We start from the raw sequence: 16657 nt of genomic DNA, 5'->3' as shown, positions 1-16657 counted from the left end.
AGGTCATTCTGCGCTGAAAGGGATAAGTGAGAGTAGAAAATATTTCTCTTTGATTACTTTATTTTTCGTGCGTATTCCTCTACAATTTCAGAAAGGGCATTTCGGGTGCTCTGGGAGAGAGAGAGAGAGAGAGAGAGAGAGAGAGAGAGAGAGAGAGAGAGGGGGGGGGGGGGGGCAAATTTCTAACACATCTACTAAAACTCCATAATTGTGTTCCGTCATTCTATCTGAAAATTCATTAAAGCTTTCTTGTCCGACTCGTCTGTTTCTGCCACTGCTGACTGGTGGTCTATCTAGCCCCTCCCCATTTCTTCTGGGGTACTTCAGGAACCACCATTCTTCCCTAACAGTTTCCTTTATAACAACATCGTCCCTTATATTCAATATCCCCTGCAAAGACCCCTTAAAACAGAATTTTCTTTACCTTACGGATAACTTACACCCAAAAGAAAATAGACTCATATGTGCATCCGTTCTAGGCAGGCTTCAAACCTACGCTTTTTGGATTTGATATGAGGGTGACAAGGAATCATCCAAACATATAATGTACCATTCATATAATCAACTAGGGGTGTAGGATATGATTACTACTAATAGGACCTCATTGAAACTGGATGGTATTTAGCGGAGGTATCTATTAAAAGTTACAAGCTTTCCAGGTCTAAGAATCCTCATTGTCAAGTATCCGGATACTTGACAATGAGGACTGCTAGCCCTGGAGCTTTTTCAATAATACATATCACCGCTAGATACCACCGAGTTTCAATGAGGTCCTGTTAGGTAGGAATTGTATTAATGCACAGAACAATTGTGTAAGTGCTAAAGCTTATACATATATATATATATATATATATATATATATATATATATATATATATATATATATATATATATATATATATATATATAGGAGCTTCAGAAGGTGTCCATGATACAACCAGTAAAAGGAATCAAGTTTATTTTCAACGAAACATTTCGCACATGAAACTTCTGTGCATCATCAGTCTGTAAGAGAGCAAAGAGACATAAATAACATTCATGATAAAAATAAAGGAACTCACAAATATTTAAATAGTCTTAAAAATTAAAAATCAAAATAAAAACAAACAAAGGTAAAGAGAGAGAGAACAACCCAAACACAGATATTGTAGCCATCTGGGTTTCAGCTTCTGTACTGGTCAGAAAATAAAACCACCTGAATTTTCCAGTATCAGGAACCACGCTTCTAATTGCAAAATTGAAATCCAAAAAGAACAATTCAAAATAATAGATTATGTCAAAAATCCTGACCATCTAACTACCCTCGAGTCGTTATACATTAAGAAACTTGTTCCTTCACTCAATAGCAATACCTCCTCAGCTACTCTATACCTGGCATAGTTGACGTCGTCCTCGTCAACTGGTTTTTTCGTCATTCCATCTTCTCTCTACATTATGGACGGTTGGTGTTTGGGTTGTTCTCTCTCTCTTTACCTTTGTTTGTTTTTACTTTGATTTTTAATTTTTAAGACTATTTTAATATTTGTGAGTTCCTTTATTTTTATCATTGAATGTTATTTTTGTGTCTCTTTGCTCTCTTACAGACTGATGATGCACAGAAGTTTCATGTGCAAAACGTTTCGTTGAAAATAAACTTGATTCCTTTTACTGGTTGTATCATGGACACCTTCTGAAGCTCCTATATATTTATTTAACTGAGCCTCTCTCTCTCTCTCTCTCTCTCTCTCTCTCTCTCTCTCTCTCTCTCTCTCTCTATATATATATATATATATATATATATATATTATATATATGTGTGTGTGTGTGTGTGAATAACTTGATCACGAAGTATATAAAACGTGATGCTATGTATAAATAAAGGTTTTTGCTACGAAGGAAAAATGAAAAACGAGATGGCCAAGCACTTTCGGTCTAGTGCGACCCTTTACTCAGGCACAACTGATCGTACAGAGGAAAAACATAGTCAAAGTAGGCTTAATATCCCAACTGACACTACAAGATCAGCAATAAGGTCGATTTCACTCTACAGAAACGAGGAAACGCCTGAGGGCAGGATAAGCGAATTTTTAGGCAGCCACACCTTGGAGGATCACACACGTGTTCAACAGATGATTCATCCAGAAAACAATACATTTGGAAAAAACAAGGAGGCATATACAACTTATTACCATGAAATTTACAAAAATGTTCCCCCCAAAAAATTATTAATGAAATGACAAAAAAAGGATATAAATATATCGAGCAAGAGAGAGAGAGAGAGAGAGAGAGAGAGAGAGAGAGAGAGAGAGAGAGAGAGAGAAATAATAACTATACATGTGGGACTAATTAAATAGTAGTTCATTTATTTTAAGGGCCTTCAAAAACATTTTACAAATCTACGGGTCCAAATGGTACAATCCCAGACTAAGATTTAGGTTGTTTTTATTAGTGATTTGTATAATTGCTGATTCCTGTAAATTTCTTGAAACATAATCATTAGATCTAGCAATTACAGAGGTATCGCCCCAATTAATACAATGAGATTTTTCACTCAGATGGATAAACAGTGCATTTTAAGTCTGGGCTGTTCTCACTGAATACATATGCTGCTTAATACATACACATAAATTTTTACTTGACTGTCCAACGTAAAAAGATGGGCAATCCTTACAAGGAATTTTGTAAATGATGTTGTTATTTGTTACAGGACTATTCTTAATTAGCATATCTTTAATGGTGTTGTTATACGAGAACACTACATTAACAATAACGATTTAAATATTGATTTTATGGTTTCAAATCCACGAAAGTAAGGCAAACTAAGTACATTTTTAGGCATTTCTTTTTCATTACTAGCAACACTATAAATCTTTTTGTGAGCTTTTGATAACATAAATCAATTAAATGAGGTGGGTAGCAGAGATTGTTTCCTATCTTTTTTATGTATTCTATTTCTTGGTCAAGATATTGTGAACTCGTGATACGCAAAGCACGTAGGAACATAGAAGAAAAAATTGAAATTTTAAAATTAAGATGATGGCCAGAATAAATATGTACATATGTTAAATTATTAGTGGGTTTTCTATAAATACTGAATTTACATTGGAAAGATTCTCTATGTATTAATACATCTAGGAAAGGGATGACATTGTTATTTTCAATTTCAACAGTGAATTTTATGGATTGCACTAAATTATTCAATTTAGACAATAAATCATTTACATCGATACCAACAGGTAAGACTACTAAGATGTCATCTACATATCTGTACCATTTTAAGGGGACAAGTGTGATATTCGGGAGGTGTTGTCTCTCAAAAAATTCCATATATAAGTTTCAAAGGAGATGTGATAAAGGGTTACCCATGGCCATGCCAAATATTTGTTGGTAATATTCTACATTAAAAATAAATCTGCAATCACAAATACATAACTTAATCAATGAAATTATGTGACTAACTGACATAGGCAATTCATGCAATACAAATTCTTACTTAAATATTCTAGCACAGAGTCAATAGGGGCTTTTGTAAACAAGGAACATACATCAAAACTGACAAAGATATCACTAGGGTTTAGTACAATGTTATTTAATTTTTCCACAATATCAAGAGAATTCTGGATGTGTGAATTAGATACAGTTCCAAGTAGCGGGGATAACAATTTAGTAAGATATTCAAGATAGTTTATAAGCAATTGATGCTACAGTACTTATAATCGGGAGCATAGGTTTGTTTTCCTTATGAGTTTTGACTAGGCCATATAAATAAAGTAATGAGGGACACTTTACAGTTAACTTACACAAAAGTTCTTTTTTATCTCTAAGAATTTGTTTGATATTGATATTAAAGTTTTTTATTACTTGGTCTAACGGATTTTTTTCGAGTTTTGTTGTAAGTAATTTCATCTTCTAGCAAAGTATGCATGCATGATATGTAGTCAGTTTTGTCCAGAACTACTAAACTATTGGATTTATCAGCCTTAGTAATGTGTAAGCTATTATCATTCTTTAATTCTTTTAAACTTTTTCTGTAGCGAGCGGGGACGTTATTTTCGTGATAGGCACTATATGTCATGCCCTTGATAATGTCTAAATGATTTTGTGGTAGGTCACAGTATTTTTCAAACTTATATAATGAATCTTTGCGAGATGGATCTGCCAGTCTCCACAACATAGATCTTATTATACTTCTATTTCGTAGTTTTTTTTAAAATAAACTGCAACTAGCTTCCTTTATTCACATGGTTTTATGCCTCTGAAAAATAGACAGCATCAAATCTGATGTTATCCATTACTTTTTAGATGTTTTCAACAGAGTTCTAGGTCCCGGTCGAAGTCTATTCCTTCGGTCTTTGAGGTCCTCTAAGATATATTTTGTTTGTTTTGTTTCAATATTTGCATATATGGCATAAACACTCTTGTCATCTACTCAGTGATCAGGAGCGAAGTACACCGTCAGTCTTATTGTATAGTTTATTTTGTCAATTTTTGGTTTTGTTATATGTATATACATGTATGTATACTTACATACATACATACATACATCATACATATATATATTATTATATCATATATATATATATATATATATATATATATATATATATTATATATAAATTCATAGTATGTCTTCACATGAATGTTTGTACATGTTCCTGTTTGCATAATAACTTCATTCACAACATATGTAAGTGTATAGTATCTATGATGCAAAATATGTGCATGCATGCCTATACATCTGAACAGTCTCTAATATTATTCAACTCACCTTCCCACAGAATGAACTAATGCGGCATGAGCTCTTCCGGTCTCAAACTGCGTGACCCTAGGGAGCTGTTGGCAAATCCTGACCATCATCAGGCTGAAGCAAGTGTTCATCCTGACCCCTTCGGTTCCTCGCAGAGCCAAGAACTTGGTTTTTCTTCAAAGGAATTTTCAACGGCAGAAACAGCAAACTCGATGTCGCCCTCATTGGCCATGGCCAATGCCAACTCCCCACCTTCAAACCAGAGTGAGATTTTGAGCACAGATGCTCTTCCAACACAGAACTCGAGTCGTGACATCGAGCCCATTCCAAAGAAAAGGAGACTTTTAGAGGCAAGCGAAGTTCCTCACGAACTCAAGGAATCTGAAAAACAGCCTAGCAGTTCTGACGACATACTAGCTCGGGCTTGCTCTGCCGTAGGCATCGGAGGAGATATATCAGAGAGCGTAGTTGAAGAGCCTCAGCCTAATCACCAGGAACATAATGGAGAGATGCAAAGAGTGGCTCCTAATTACCCCTACAGCAGAGGAGTTAGGCTCCCCCATCAAGGCATTCCTCTGTCGCCTACTTTGAGGCATGCGGAAGATTTAAGACTCCGTCATCCCTTTCATCCTGCATTTCGACCCCCCAGTGAAAGCACTTATGGAATGGAAATCAGGCCGTTTTATAATCATGGATATCCAGTTCCAGCTAGAATGCCTATACACCCAAATGAAGCCCACCGGTATTATGCAGTGCCACGCTACCCAAACAGATATCCCTATGTTGGTCCCCCTGGTTCTACTCCAGCTTCCTTAACCAGGACACCTGTCATAAGACCTGCACAACCAAATGCCCCTCATGAACGTCACCCTTCCATACCTCACGCCTCCCAAGGTTACCCGTACGATCCTCACCAAATACCACGGCCAGCAATACATCATGCTCCACCCACTGTACCTCAAATGCACCTTGAGCATAGGGTGGAGCCTTCTGAAATTCGTCACATCCATCCTGCTACATCTGAAATAAGGCCAGTACAACAGAGTCATCCTGAGATTGCATACAGAATACCAACCCAACATACTTTACCTGTTGGAACAGCTCCGTCAGAACAACGATCACCTACTTCTATAAAGCACCCATATCCAGGACCAGGTATTCCAATCCCTATTCGGCCAAAACTACTTGGTAATCCACAAGGTCACTTACAAGATCCGAGGTCACCACATGCAAGAGTCAGTGAGGGTTATGCTGGTGGAGTCATACATGGAAATCATGCAGGAGTAGGCTCTCCACATCCTAAAAGCCCAAATGAATTATCTTGTGAAAATCCTTTCCAAATACCTGAGCCACAAGACATTAAAAATAAGGTGCATACCTCTACACACTCTAGTACAGTCCCTTCTCATGATGTATCAACTGTGAAATTTGCAAGTTCGCTAAATGAAATTAAACCTCAACTCTCTTTTGTATCACAAAAAGGAAATATGACAGAGCAAACAGAGGTTGAAATTACACACGATAAAGCTACAACAAGAAGGCCTAGGCAACCACCAGAGCCTTGTGTAGAGCTAATTCCTATACCGGCACCTTCACAAGAAAAATATGGCAAAAGTAAGCTTAATGAGAAAAATCAGCTGTTATCACCTGTTAATAGTCCCCTAGGTGTTGAATTGAAACGGTTTCATGCTCTAAATCCTTCACATCAAAGTCAACCAAGTATGGAAAACCTAACATCAGTAGGTTCACCCAAAACTTATGATGAGTCCCAGCAACAGACAAAAAATGCAGAAAACAAATTTGCAAACACGAGAGAAAGTGGATCTAATATGGAGTCAAGGGTAAATGAAGAGAAGGAAGAATCTTCTAACAAGGACCCTAAGAAGTCTTTTAGAAAACGATGGTTAGACAAACAAGAACGCCATTCATCAAAACGATCTGCTGAACAGGATGTAAAAACTACAGAACGACCCAAATCAGAAGCAGCTGCAAAAAAAGAAGACACAGTTATTGTGCTTGATGATGATGACGAGAACGTGACTATGGAAAGTAATAAGCTACCTAAGTCTTTAAGTGCCAGCAGTAAAGGCTTAGTTGGCCCGGGACAACTTCACTGTCTCCACAGTTCAGTATATTTAAACAATATGAGATCAGCTTCTGAACCTCCTATTGGAACTTCTATAACCTCCAAAAATAATAGTCCATTGGGTAATAGGCCAGCCTCTGTGCCTTGTTCTGCTCAACAGCTACAGAATGTGAGGACTCTATATGAATCTCAGAATAAAGTGAACATTGCAGATTTTGATAGAAATGCTAAAGAAAAAGATAACGATGATGAATTTGTTAATCGTCTAAAACTAGTGCTGAATGACCTTATATCGGTCCCTGTACCTGAAGTCACAAAGCTGCAAGGCCTCACATGCCCCATTGATGAATTACTAGCTTCTTTGGTGAAACGTCGTGGTGCACTACCTTCTGAGGATCCTAATCCTAAGGAGCGACTGAGAAAAGACTTCTTGGTCTTGGTCAAACTCTGTATGCCAAAGAATTTATTAGAGGACTGGGGTTGGAACAATTCTTCACCAGAAGAAATACTAGATGAACTTATCAAAGTCACAAATAATGGTAAGTTTAATACTAGAACTTCACTATTACTGGATTTCTTTCATCTCAATAATGCCAAAACTACACTGATATATGAGGGTTGCATTTCCAGGTTTCAAGAATCTCTAGGCATTCTCTAATACTCACATTTGCAGCCCCCAAATTTAAGTTTCTAGTAAAGTGTTGCATGCATTTGCTAATATACAGTGAGATAAATAACTGTTTGCCCTTTTATTTGCAGGTATGGATGGTTCTAAAGGAAATGCAAGATTAAATCTGGCGAGAGAGCATAATCCTGCACCCCCTACATCTTCTCATACTCAGGATAACAATCTTGACACAGCCCCCATGAATCATGCGACTTCTTCTTCTCCATGTCCTATTGTGTCACTGTCACCTGTCTATCAAAATTCTTCCCCAGTCCCTGAAATCCCAGTCTCATCTCAGCATTTAGAACCCTCTAATCAAGGTCCACCCAATCAATCTTCACTACAGAGAGCTGGGGCCCCTCAACCTGCCAGTCAAATTTTGATCCAATACCCTACTTTGCCCCCTCAGCATCATTCAGTCGCTCATTCTCCTAAACAACCATCTGTCTCCCTTCATCCTGTCCCTGCTACACATCACCCTCCTATTATGTCCCCTCAGCAACCCACAGCATCACCTGTGTATCACCATTCTTCATCTAGTTCCCAGCAACCAAGTCAATGGCCTTCACAAAGACACTCTGTGCCTCCTATATCCCGACCAACAACAACTCTGTCCACCAACAGTGAACCATCTTTCGTTCCACCAGAAGATAACCTGGAGGATGAGGTGTTTACACCCACCAACAGAACTCCACATCCGCTCCCTTATTCACGTCCTCAAGTGCCAGTGCATCCTGCAAAACCAGTCCACGAAAGTATCTCCCAAAATATCAAGCCAACACAAGAGCATGCCGGTTACGCATCAGCAGCTCCAGTACAAATGCCCTCGCAAAACTCTTCCCACCCTCACAATATTCCCATTACTGTTTTACACTATTCACAAGTACCCCAGCCACCCACGAATGTACCATACGGTCAACATTCCTCACACCCATATACTACTCCAGGAAGCAATCACACTATCCATAACCCTCCACATTACCCGAGAGGACCCTATCCTCGACCTTATCCATATGCCTACTATCACCCAAACAATCCTCATTATCCTCGTCCTGCATACCGCCATGCCAGCATCCTTCATGGCTTACCAAACACCCCTCCACGCCACCCCTATAGTCCCAGGAGTCCGCACAGAAGCCCGAACACCCACACTGCAATACGACTAGTCGCTCAGCCTCCTGCCCCTCTTTCGCCTAGTCACTGGAGTGGTAAGTGCTATTTTTCAAACGTTTATTTGTCAATTTTTATGTAGGATTTAGAGTATCACATCACTATTGCACTCTGAAAAATATTTAAACTACCCAGAATGAGTCATCTTGTGATCAACATGAACTGATTTTACATAATATGGGAAGACACTGATTTCCAAACATTCATACAAGTGCATGAATATACAACACCACACACTTATATTATAATAGATATATAATATATATACAGTACATAGTATGTGTACTTAACTTATTGCACACATCACAAACAGAGTGAAAACAAGTCAATTACTAAGGAGAAAAAGTCTTCAAGAAATGTTGGATAACTGTATGATACACTAGTCTAGATTATTACCAAGTCCTTGACTTGTTGGCAACATGGACTGAGCAACCAACAACCCAGTATACCATCACCTTTTAGGATATTTAAGTGGACCTCTGTTTTAGTCCATTTAAATCTTGGAGAAGGCTTGATTGCTCCCAAAATCTAGGCTCTCTTTGCATATGACTTAGGCACAAAAGCATGGTAGTAGATGCCTTTGCAAGTAATCAGTATACTCCTTGTTCACTGGCATGTCAAACACTGAATCGTTGGTGTCTGTGACAATATGATCTGAAACTTATTTTTAGTCATGTCAATAGATTTGTATCAGGCAATGACCCATACATGTTGCTACCCTTGTCACACTTATGTATCCAGTCTGTCGCCTGCATGTACACAACAGTGTCGATGATATGTTTAGCTGTACTATACTCTGTTTTTTTTCATCTGTCCATCCGCCAGTGGTGTTTTTGTATGTAACACTGCGTCCCGGGCTTGAAATAGTTACGCTATGTGTAAGTTTTAGGTAAAAAAGGATATTTGGTTGTACATTTGCAACTGAAAAGTGTTTTAATAATTTACTGTATGCGAATTACACCGTTAATATTCGAAATAGGATATTGTTATTATTGTCGAATGTAAGCTGCCTTTTCGGGGTGGCGAATGGAACAGCCAGACGCAAATTCCATCAAACAGATGCTAAACCAAGTTACGTCATATCGTATCTGGCTGAAACGCACTTTATAAAAATTAACAGTACATACTGATATACTTACGTATAATGAAGTAATACGTTGACATCTTGCCGTAGTGAACAGCGAGAGAAGCAATTTTCCCGCCACTGCGTCTGGCTGTTCCATTCGCCACCCCGAAAAGGGAGCGTACATTCAACAATAATAACAATAACCTATTTCGAATAATAATGGTGTAATTCGCATACAGTAAATTATTAAAACACTTTTCAGTTGCAAATGTACACCCAGATATCCTTTTATTTACCTAAAACTTACACGTAGCGTAATTATTTAAAGCCCGGGACGCAGTGTTACCATACAAAAACCCCACAGCCGGATGGACAGATGAAAAAAAACAGAGTATAGTTGTTTCTCGAGACGATAAGTACTCAGCACGTAACACTATGAGACTTAATAGCGAGAAAGTTGTGAATGCATAAACAAAGACTAAAATAAAAGATTTGAAAAGGAGGAACGCAATCTACAATAAAATTACTGTAGACCTTACGTAAGCAGAGTGAGCATTTTGAAGACTATATATATATGTGCTAAATAGAAGGTAGGCTACACGGAACTAAATGTGGCAATATTGGAACGGCTTAAATTCATAATCTATAATTAAATAGCCAAAGTTCTCTTAAATCGTATCCACTCAAAAAGTTAAGTATATCTTAGTTTAACCAGACCACTGAGCTGGCTAATGGCTCTCCTAGGGCTGGCCCGAAGGAATAGATATTCTTGTGTCGCTAGGAACCGTAGCAACGGAACCTACTGCTTATTGTGGGATCCGAACCACATATCATGAAATGAATTTCTATTCACCAGAAATAAATTCCTCTGATTCCACGTTGGCAGAACGGAGAATGGAACTCGCGACTACCGAATAGGTAGGCGAGCACGTAACCCACTCATCCAACAAGGAACTACCATGTCCAGACAAAATATAAAAATTGTTTACCTCTATGAGTTTTCCTCCTTTGTGACTTCTTGCTTTTGTTTACCTCTTAATAATTCCATTACATGAAGCCAGGTAAGCTGCAATGCATTCGAGGAAAACGTCGACCTTAAGAAAAACTAAGGTCTGCCTCTCTCTCCTCTGTTTTTCATTTGGTACATTCCTTTAATATTTCTATAAATTAAACTTTCTCTCTCTCTCTCTCTCTCAGTAGGATGTCGTTCATTTAAGACATTCCTTAACTTGTTTATAAAAAGTCTCTCTCTCTCTCTCTCTTTACTCTTCCTTCTCTCTCACTCTAAGATGTTATTATTTTTGCACATTCCTCTATATCTTCTATCAATCAAAAGCTCTCTCTCTCTCTCTCTCTCTGTGCAAAAGTCTGTCACACTATACTAAAATCTGAACCTATTTGCCATAGTAACCTGTTTCATTTTACCAAATCTCTCTCTCTCTCTCACACACAAACACACGAAACAGCCTACATAAAATGTAACACACTCCATCTTCCACGCCAGCTGACTCGTGTTTACCTAGCTGTTAAATCCTGATTATACATTAGAGACCATCACACCCGCCCACCCCTCTATCCCGATAAGGATTAAAGTGCGAATGTTACAGGTCTGGAAGAAGAGAGAATCGTCACCTCAGCTGCTATCAAACCTCCGGCCTGAGTCGTCTCATGTGCACTGGACAACTAGTAAGGGGAGACTGAAGTTTTTTTTGCGTTTTTGTTTTGTCTTGTCTTGATTTCTTTGCTTCTTTCTTTATGTTGGTTTTTTTTACGATCACGAATATAAAAGGACTGACGTGAAGTTTTAGAGATAATGGATTTCAGGATGATATTACGTTACAAAACTCTCACGCTTATAAACATGAATAAGAAACTAGGTGATATATACGTACATATGTGTGTGTACTATTTATGTATATAACATACATACACCAATATACAAACTGCAGAATGTTATGTATGAAATACCGGAAAGAATTATGAGAATTGTTCTTTGGTATGAACAATAAAGGTATGGAGATTATTATTAAGGATGGCTCGGGAGGCCATATAGGTCTAGGCGAAAGGATTTTGTTTTGAATCAAGACAGCCGAATGTGCGTCTCTTACTTAAAAGGTTCTATCTTGTGCTGCAAATATGATAGGCCTAATTGGAGGTGCTCTTTTCAAACAGGTGGGTATCCCTGAATGCATTTGGATACCTCCAGATAGCAGTCACAGAAGCCAAATGACCACATAACCGTTAATCAACGCAGGTAAAGACCATTGAGTTTGTTAGAAATATTATCGACAGAATTAACTGAAAAGAATCGACAGAATATTTAAGACTTGATACAACATACAGTGGAACTTCGCCTTTGCACGGTTGCATTTCTTCCTGTTCTATGTTCTGGTTTGGATAAGCACTATTTTCAGATACAGCACGAAAGCATGTATTTGCGAGGTTTTTACATACACTAGGCACGTAGGCACGATCGATGTGCGCGCGTTACATACACTAATAAATGCACGCATATCCACTCCATGCATACATAATATTTTAATAATGTAACTTTGTAGAATACACATTTGAATATAACATCTTAAACGTAATGTGTAATATGTAAATCAAACGCTTAGGCAGGTTTTTTTTATCAATTCATTACCAGCTAACGAATTGCAATGCAAATGCACACGCAAAAACATACGCACAGCAATTTTATCTCAAAAGTCTTACCGAAAACCTGTGCGCGCGCGAATGTACGTAAATTCAATAATCAAAGTCATCGCTAGTGCTTTACAAAAGCCATTACTCTAAGTCTTTTATCATTATAAATACAAATTGAATCTAAAAGGTTCGAAGAAAATCTTGGTTTGGAAATAAAATGGGGGGGGGTATTCGTCGAATTTACTGAATATATAGTCTTCCACTTACTTACACATTTCTCATTAAAACATATCAAATATTAAGACTTTACCATCTATGACAACCAAACAAACGGAAAGGTTTAATTGGAGAGACATTATATTTTTCTCGTGGTTTTTACCTCAGTTATTTTACTTTCAAAATCGCCTCTCTCTCTCTCGTCTCTCTCTCTCTCTCTCTCTCTCTCTCTCTCTCTCTCTCTCTCTCTCTCTCTATATATATATATATATATATATATATATATATATATATATGATATATTATATTAGTATATATATATAATTTCATTCTTTCCCTTATCGTTAACTTTTTACAGCATCGTATCTCATACATTCCTCTTTAGTGACATTTCAAACTTTCTTCCTGTGTAATATTTGCTTGCCATTTTTCGACCTATTCCTCAGGTTTAATATAAATTGTGTTTATTACTTTGTTAGGTTTATTGCAATGTACCAAATACCTCTTCTCGCAGCCGTAATAGCAGATCGGGAAAACTAAAATTATCTGTTACTTTTCTCAGTTAGACGTATTTTTTTTGTCTTAACGTGCCCATTTCCTCCAGTACAGCTATTTTTAATCATTCTATTTTCTTACAGATTTACATAATTCGTGGTACTACTGTCGATGAAAACTACGCAGAAGGGAAGTGACGTTTTCCCTGTGGCTGAAACTTCGGTCTTAGCAACTGAAAACCAACCGTGATAGTACTACAGGGTGGATGGAGGTTTGGTTACCAACACAAGATCTCCTTGGATGAGTGAATATACGAGACCAAGAGACCTTTTCTATTTCTTTAAGAAAAATGTGAAACGCTTAGTTACGTGTAGTTATTCAACGAAAATATGACCAAGTGCAGCATTCATTAGGGGATAATGAATGATTATAAGCCTAGAACAGTATTCAATGTGGCGTTTCAACGGCCAAGCCCGGTCATGAAGGAACGGGCGGTGGTTCGCGAACGTTCCACGGTTACTTCGTTATCATTCTCGGGAACGAAAAAGAAGAAAAAAGTCGTCAAGAGGCAGTGGTGGAGTAACCTTTGAATGTGATATATTTATATGTCAGGGGCTGAATGTAACCTTTTTGAGACAATAGCCATCAGCCGAGTGACTGGATCACTGATGAAGCTTGGTTTATAATTGATCGCGACTCAAAAAAGGTCCGAGTTCACTTAGAGAATGAGGCTTCGCGCGGTTTTGAATTAATCTGGCTTTCTGAGAAAACAATATTACATTACGTATGGAAGTGACTCGGTTAGTAATTTCTCAAGCTTTCTCCTGTGCGAGAGAGAGAGTGCAAGGCTGAATAAAAATTTGCTCTTCTTCTTTTGGCACAAGAATTTTGTTCAATTGTATTGTGCGCGGTTGCTAAAATGTTAAAGTTTTAATACAATGAAAACTGTCCATAAATATCCATTGGGTATCTGCTTCAATTAACATTAGCACATACATCTTAAAAGTAAAACTCCATGAAATAACTATTGATGTCTACTTAAAACGCGCGTCAGGACTGCAAAAGACTTGCAATAAATATCGATTACGATGTATACTAGACAAAATGAGAGAAAACCAACTTTTTGGAACTGAGTAAAGAACTGACTCTCTCTCTCTCTGACGCACTTCCAAAATTCGAAACGGATTCTCCTCCGTCCCCAAGAAGTTATGATAAGCTTGGCCGATTGTAATATCAACATACTTGAAGCCTAATTGATAATCTACTGAAAATATATAGGAACACACAACATTTTACTGTTAAAATCAGCTAGTGTTGAAACGGGTCTTGTCTATCTTTCTATCTATCTATCTGTCTATCTATCTGTGTGTGTATATATATATATATATATATATGATATATATATATATATATATATATATATATATATACCCTGGAGACAATCTAAGGTCACAGAAGTAAATACTGAATGCTGTCACTAATGTTGTGTTGTTCAAACTATGCTACCTCTGTGTAAATACCTTCATGGAATTGTTGCTACGAATTGTAAATTTTAAAAGTTCATGATAAAATATATATATATATATATATATATATAATATATATATAGAATATAAATATAATATATATATATATATATATATATATATATATATATATATATATATATATCTATATATATATATATATATATATAGATATATATATATATATATATATATATATAATATATTATATAATAATATATAATATAATAGAATAATTTATATATATAATAAATATATATTATATATAATATATATATATATATATTTAATAATATATTAATAATGTCACATAATGATTTCTTTCACAGAAGTGAAGTTAATAAATTAAAGAAATATTTTGTACAATTTGTATCTTGTGTATTTCAAATTACTTGGGAAAAATAATGTTGAATTTGAATGAATTGTTGTATAAATAAATTCTATTTGATGTTTCCATTTTTACTTTTCATTCACACAAATTTGGTTATGTAGATTCTAATAAGTTCTACTGTAAGAGAAATTTACATTAATCATATAAAAAAGCAACTTAAACAAACAATTGTCAGAAAGAAAAACTGGTTACCAGTAAAATCCAGAAAACCTAGAAATAATAATAAAAAAAGTATTTGGAGAGCAAAAATAAAAAAAAATTAAGCAATAACACAAAACTGCTGAAAAGCCAGGGGTCTCCAGAAGTCATGGTCTTATCTTTTTCTTGATTTAGACATCTCAGTTATTCAGACATTCATTGTTCAAACCAATGCATTGGCCTTGGCTTCAACCTAAGTCCACATTACATTACTATTCTCAAAATACATATTTCAACAGGGATACATCCTGCTTTAACCTTTCCTTAACCTAACCTTATAAGGGGTATGAGGAAGGGGGTTTAACAGCTGTATCTGCCACCCCCCCACACACCTTCCCTGCTGAGGAGCAAATAAAAAGATATATTTCAACTGGGATGCATCCTAAGTTAACTTACCCTTAACCTAACCTATATATACTACAATGCTGTGCCCTGAACTGGCTGGAGGGTGGGGCTCTGGATCCCCAAAGGGGTCTAGCCTATATGCCTGTTGAAGTAGGCCCTTGAGGGCGGCCTAATTTTGTGTTCACTGTAATCCAAGCCAAAGCCAGTGAGTAACATTCCCATCAATGACACAGATGAAAGTCATGGGTCAGGCAAAAAAATCAAAATCTCCAACACTGATTATTCAGTCTGGTAACATTATTTATGGTGATTTTAAGACATGCTCAATATTTGTCAACTGGACAATTGCATCAACAAATACTATCATGTTTATTTACGATGTATCCCAGCCAGGAGTGAATTTAAGGTGTGCAGGGCCCTAGGCCAGTTACCTTACGGGGACCTCTCATTCATGGACAAGCAAAGAAGGCCCTTACAGCAGTGGGGCGGGGAAGTGGGGGGGAGTTGGTTTCCTCTAAATCCGCCACTGATCCCAGCACATACCATGCAACACTTATATAAAAGTTATAATACATCTATATGTTTGTTTGTGGGGCTTTTACGTTGCATGGAACCAGTGGTTATTCAGCAACTGGACCAACGGCTTTACGTGACTTCCGAACCACGTCGAGAGTGAACTTCTATCACCAGAAATACACATCTCTCACTCCTCAATGGAATGACCGAGAATCGAACCCGCAACCACCGAGGTGCGACGCTAATACCATACCAACCACGCCGCTGATAAATCTATATGGCCTATGCAACATGCCACACTTCCAATTTGCAAAGGCAAGGAAGGTCCAGGGGTACAATTTACCATAGGTTACAAAGCCTTCCCACAGCTATAAAAGGGATGAGACCTAGATTCCTAGGTTAGGTTATGGGAGGTTAAAAGTAGTATTGCCCTATTTCTTGCTTTTAATCTTTTCCAGCTTTGATGATGCAAAAGACTATCTACTAGTATTACCTATGTTTCAACCTACTTTTCTTGCTTTTTGAGTACTTTACCATTCCTAATGATGACATTCCAATCACATACAGCAGTATGAAAAATGGTAAATTTTTGTTTTTTAATGCCATGGG

General features: G+C 37.0%; 1 protein-coding gene across 12 annotated transcripts in view; it reads left to right on the top strand.

The window, feature by feature from the left end:
* The window catches only part of LOC135213080 (uncharacterized), an 83524-nt gene extending 68881 nt beyond the window's left edge, over positions 1-14643 (top strand). For 9 of the 12 annotated variants that reach the window (XM_064246944.1, XM_064246946.1, XM_064246940.1 and 6 more), the window contains 4 exons: positions 4758-7351; positions 7572-8687; positions 11323-11401; positions 13216-14642. In XM_064246944.1, coding sequence (XP_064103014.1) covers positions 4774-7351; positions 7572-8687; positions 11323-11375 — 3747 coding nt within the window. In that variant the 5' untranslated portion in view covers positions 4758-4773 and the 3' untranslated portion in view covers positions 11376-11401; positions 13216-14642. Of the gene's footprint in view, positions 1-4757; positions 7352-7571; positions 8688-11322; positions 11402-13215 lie in introns of all 12 variants that reach the window. The other 3 variants (XM_064246951.1, XM_064246950.1, XM_064246952.1) reach the window with 3 other exon arrangements.
* The last annotated feature ends 2014 nt before the right edge of the window (positions 14644-16657 follow it).

The sequence above is a fragment of the Macrobrachium nipponense genome, chromosome 42 (genome assembly GCF_015104395.2).
Source record: "Macrobrachium nipponense isolate FS-2020 chromosome 42, ASM1510439v2, whole genome shotgun sequence".
NCBI classification, from domain to species: domain Eukaryota; kingdom Metazoa; phylum Arthropoda; class Malacostraca; order Decapoda; family Palaemonidae; genus Macrobrachium; species Macrobrachium nipponense.
Note: the sequence above shows the minus strand (reverse complement) of the source record. Positions and strands in the feature narration are given on the sequence as shown.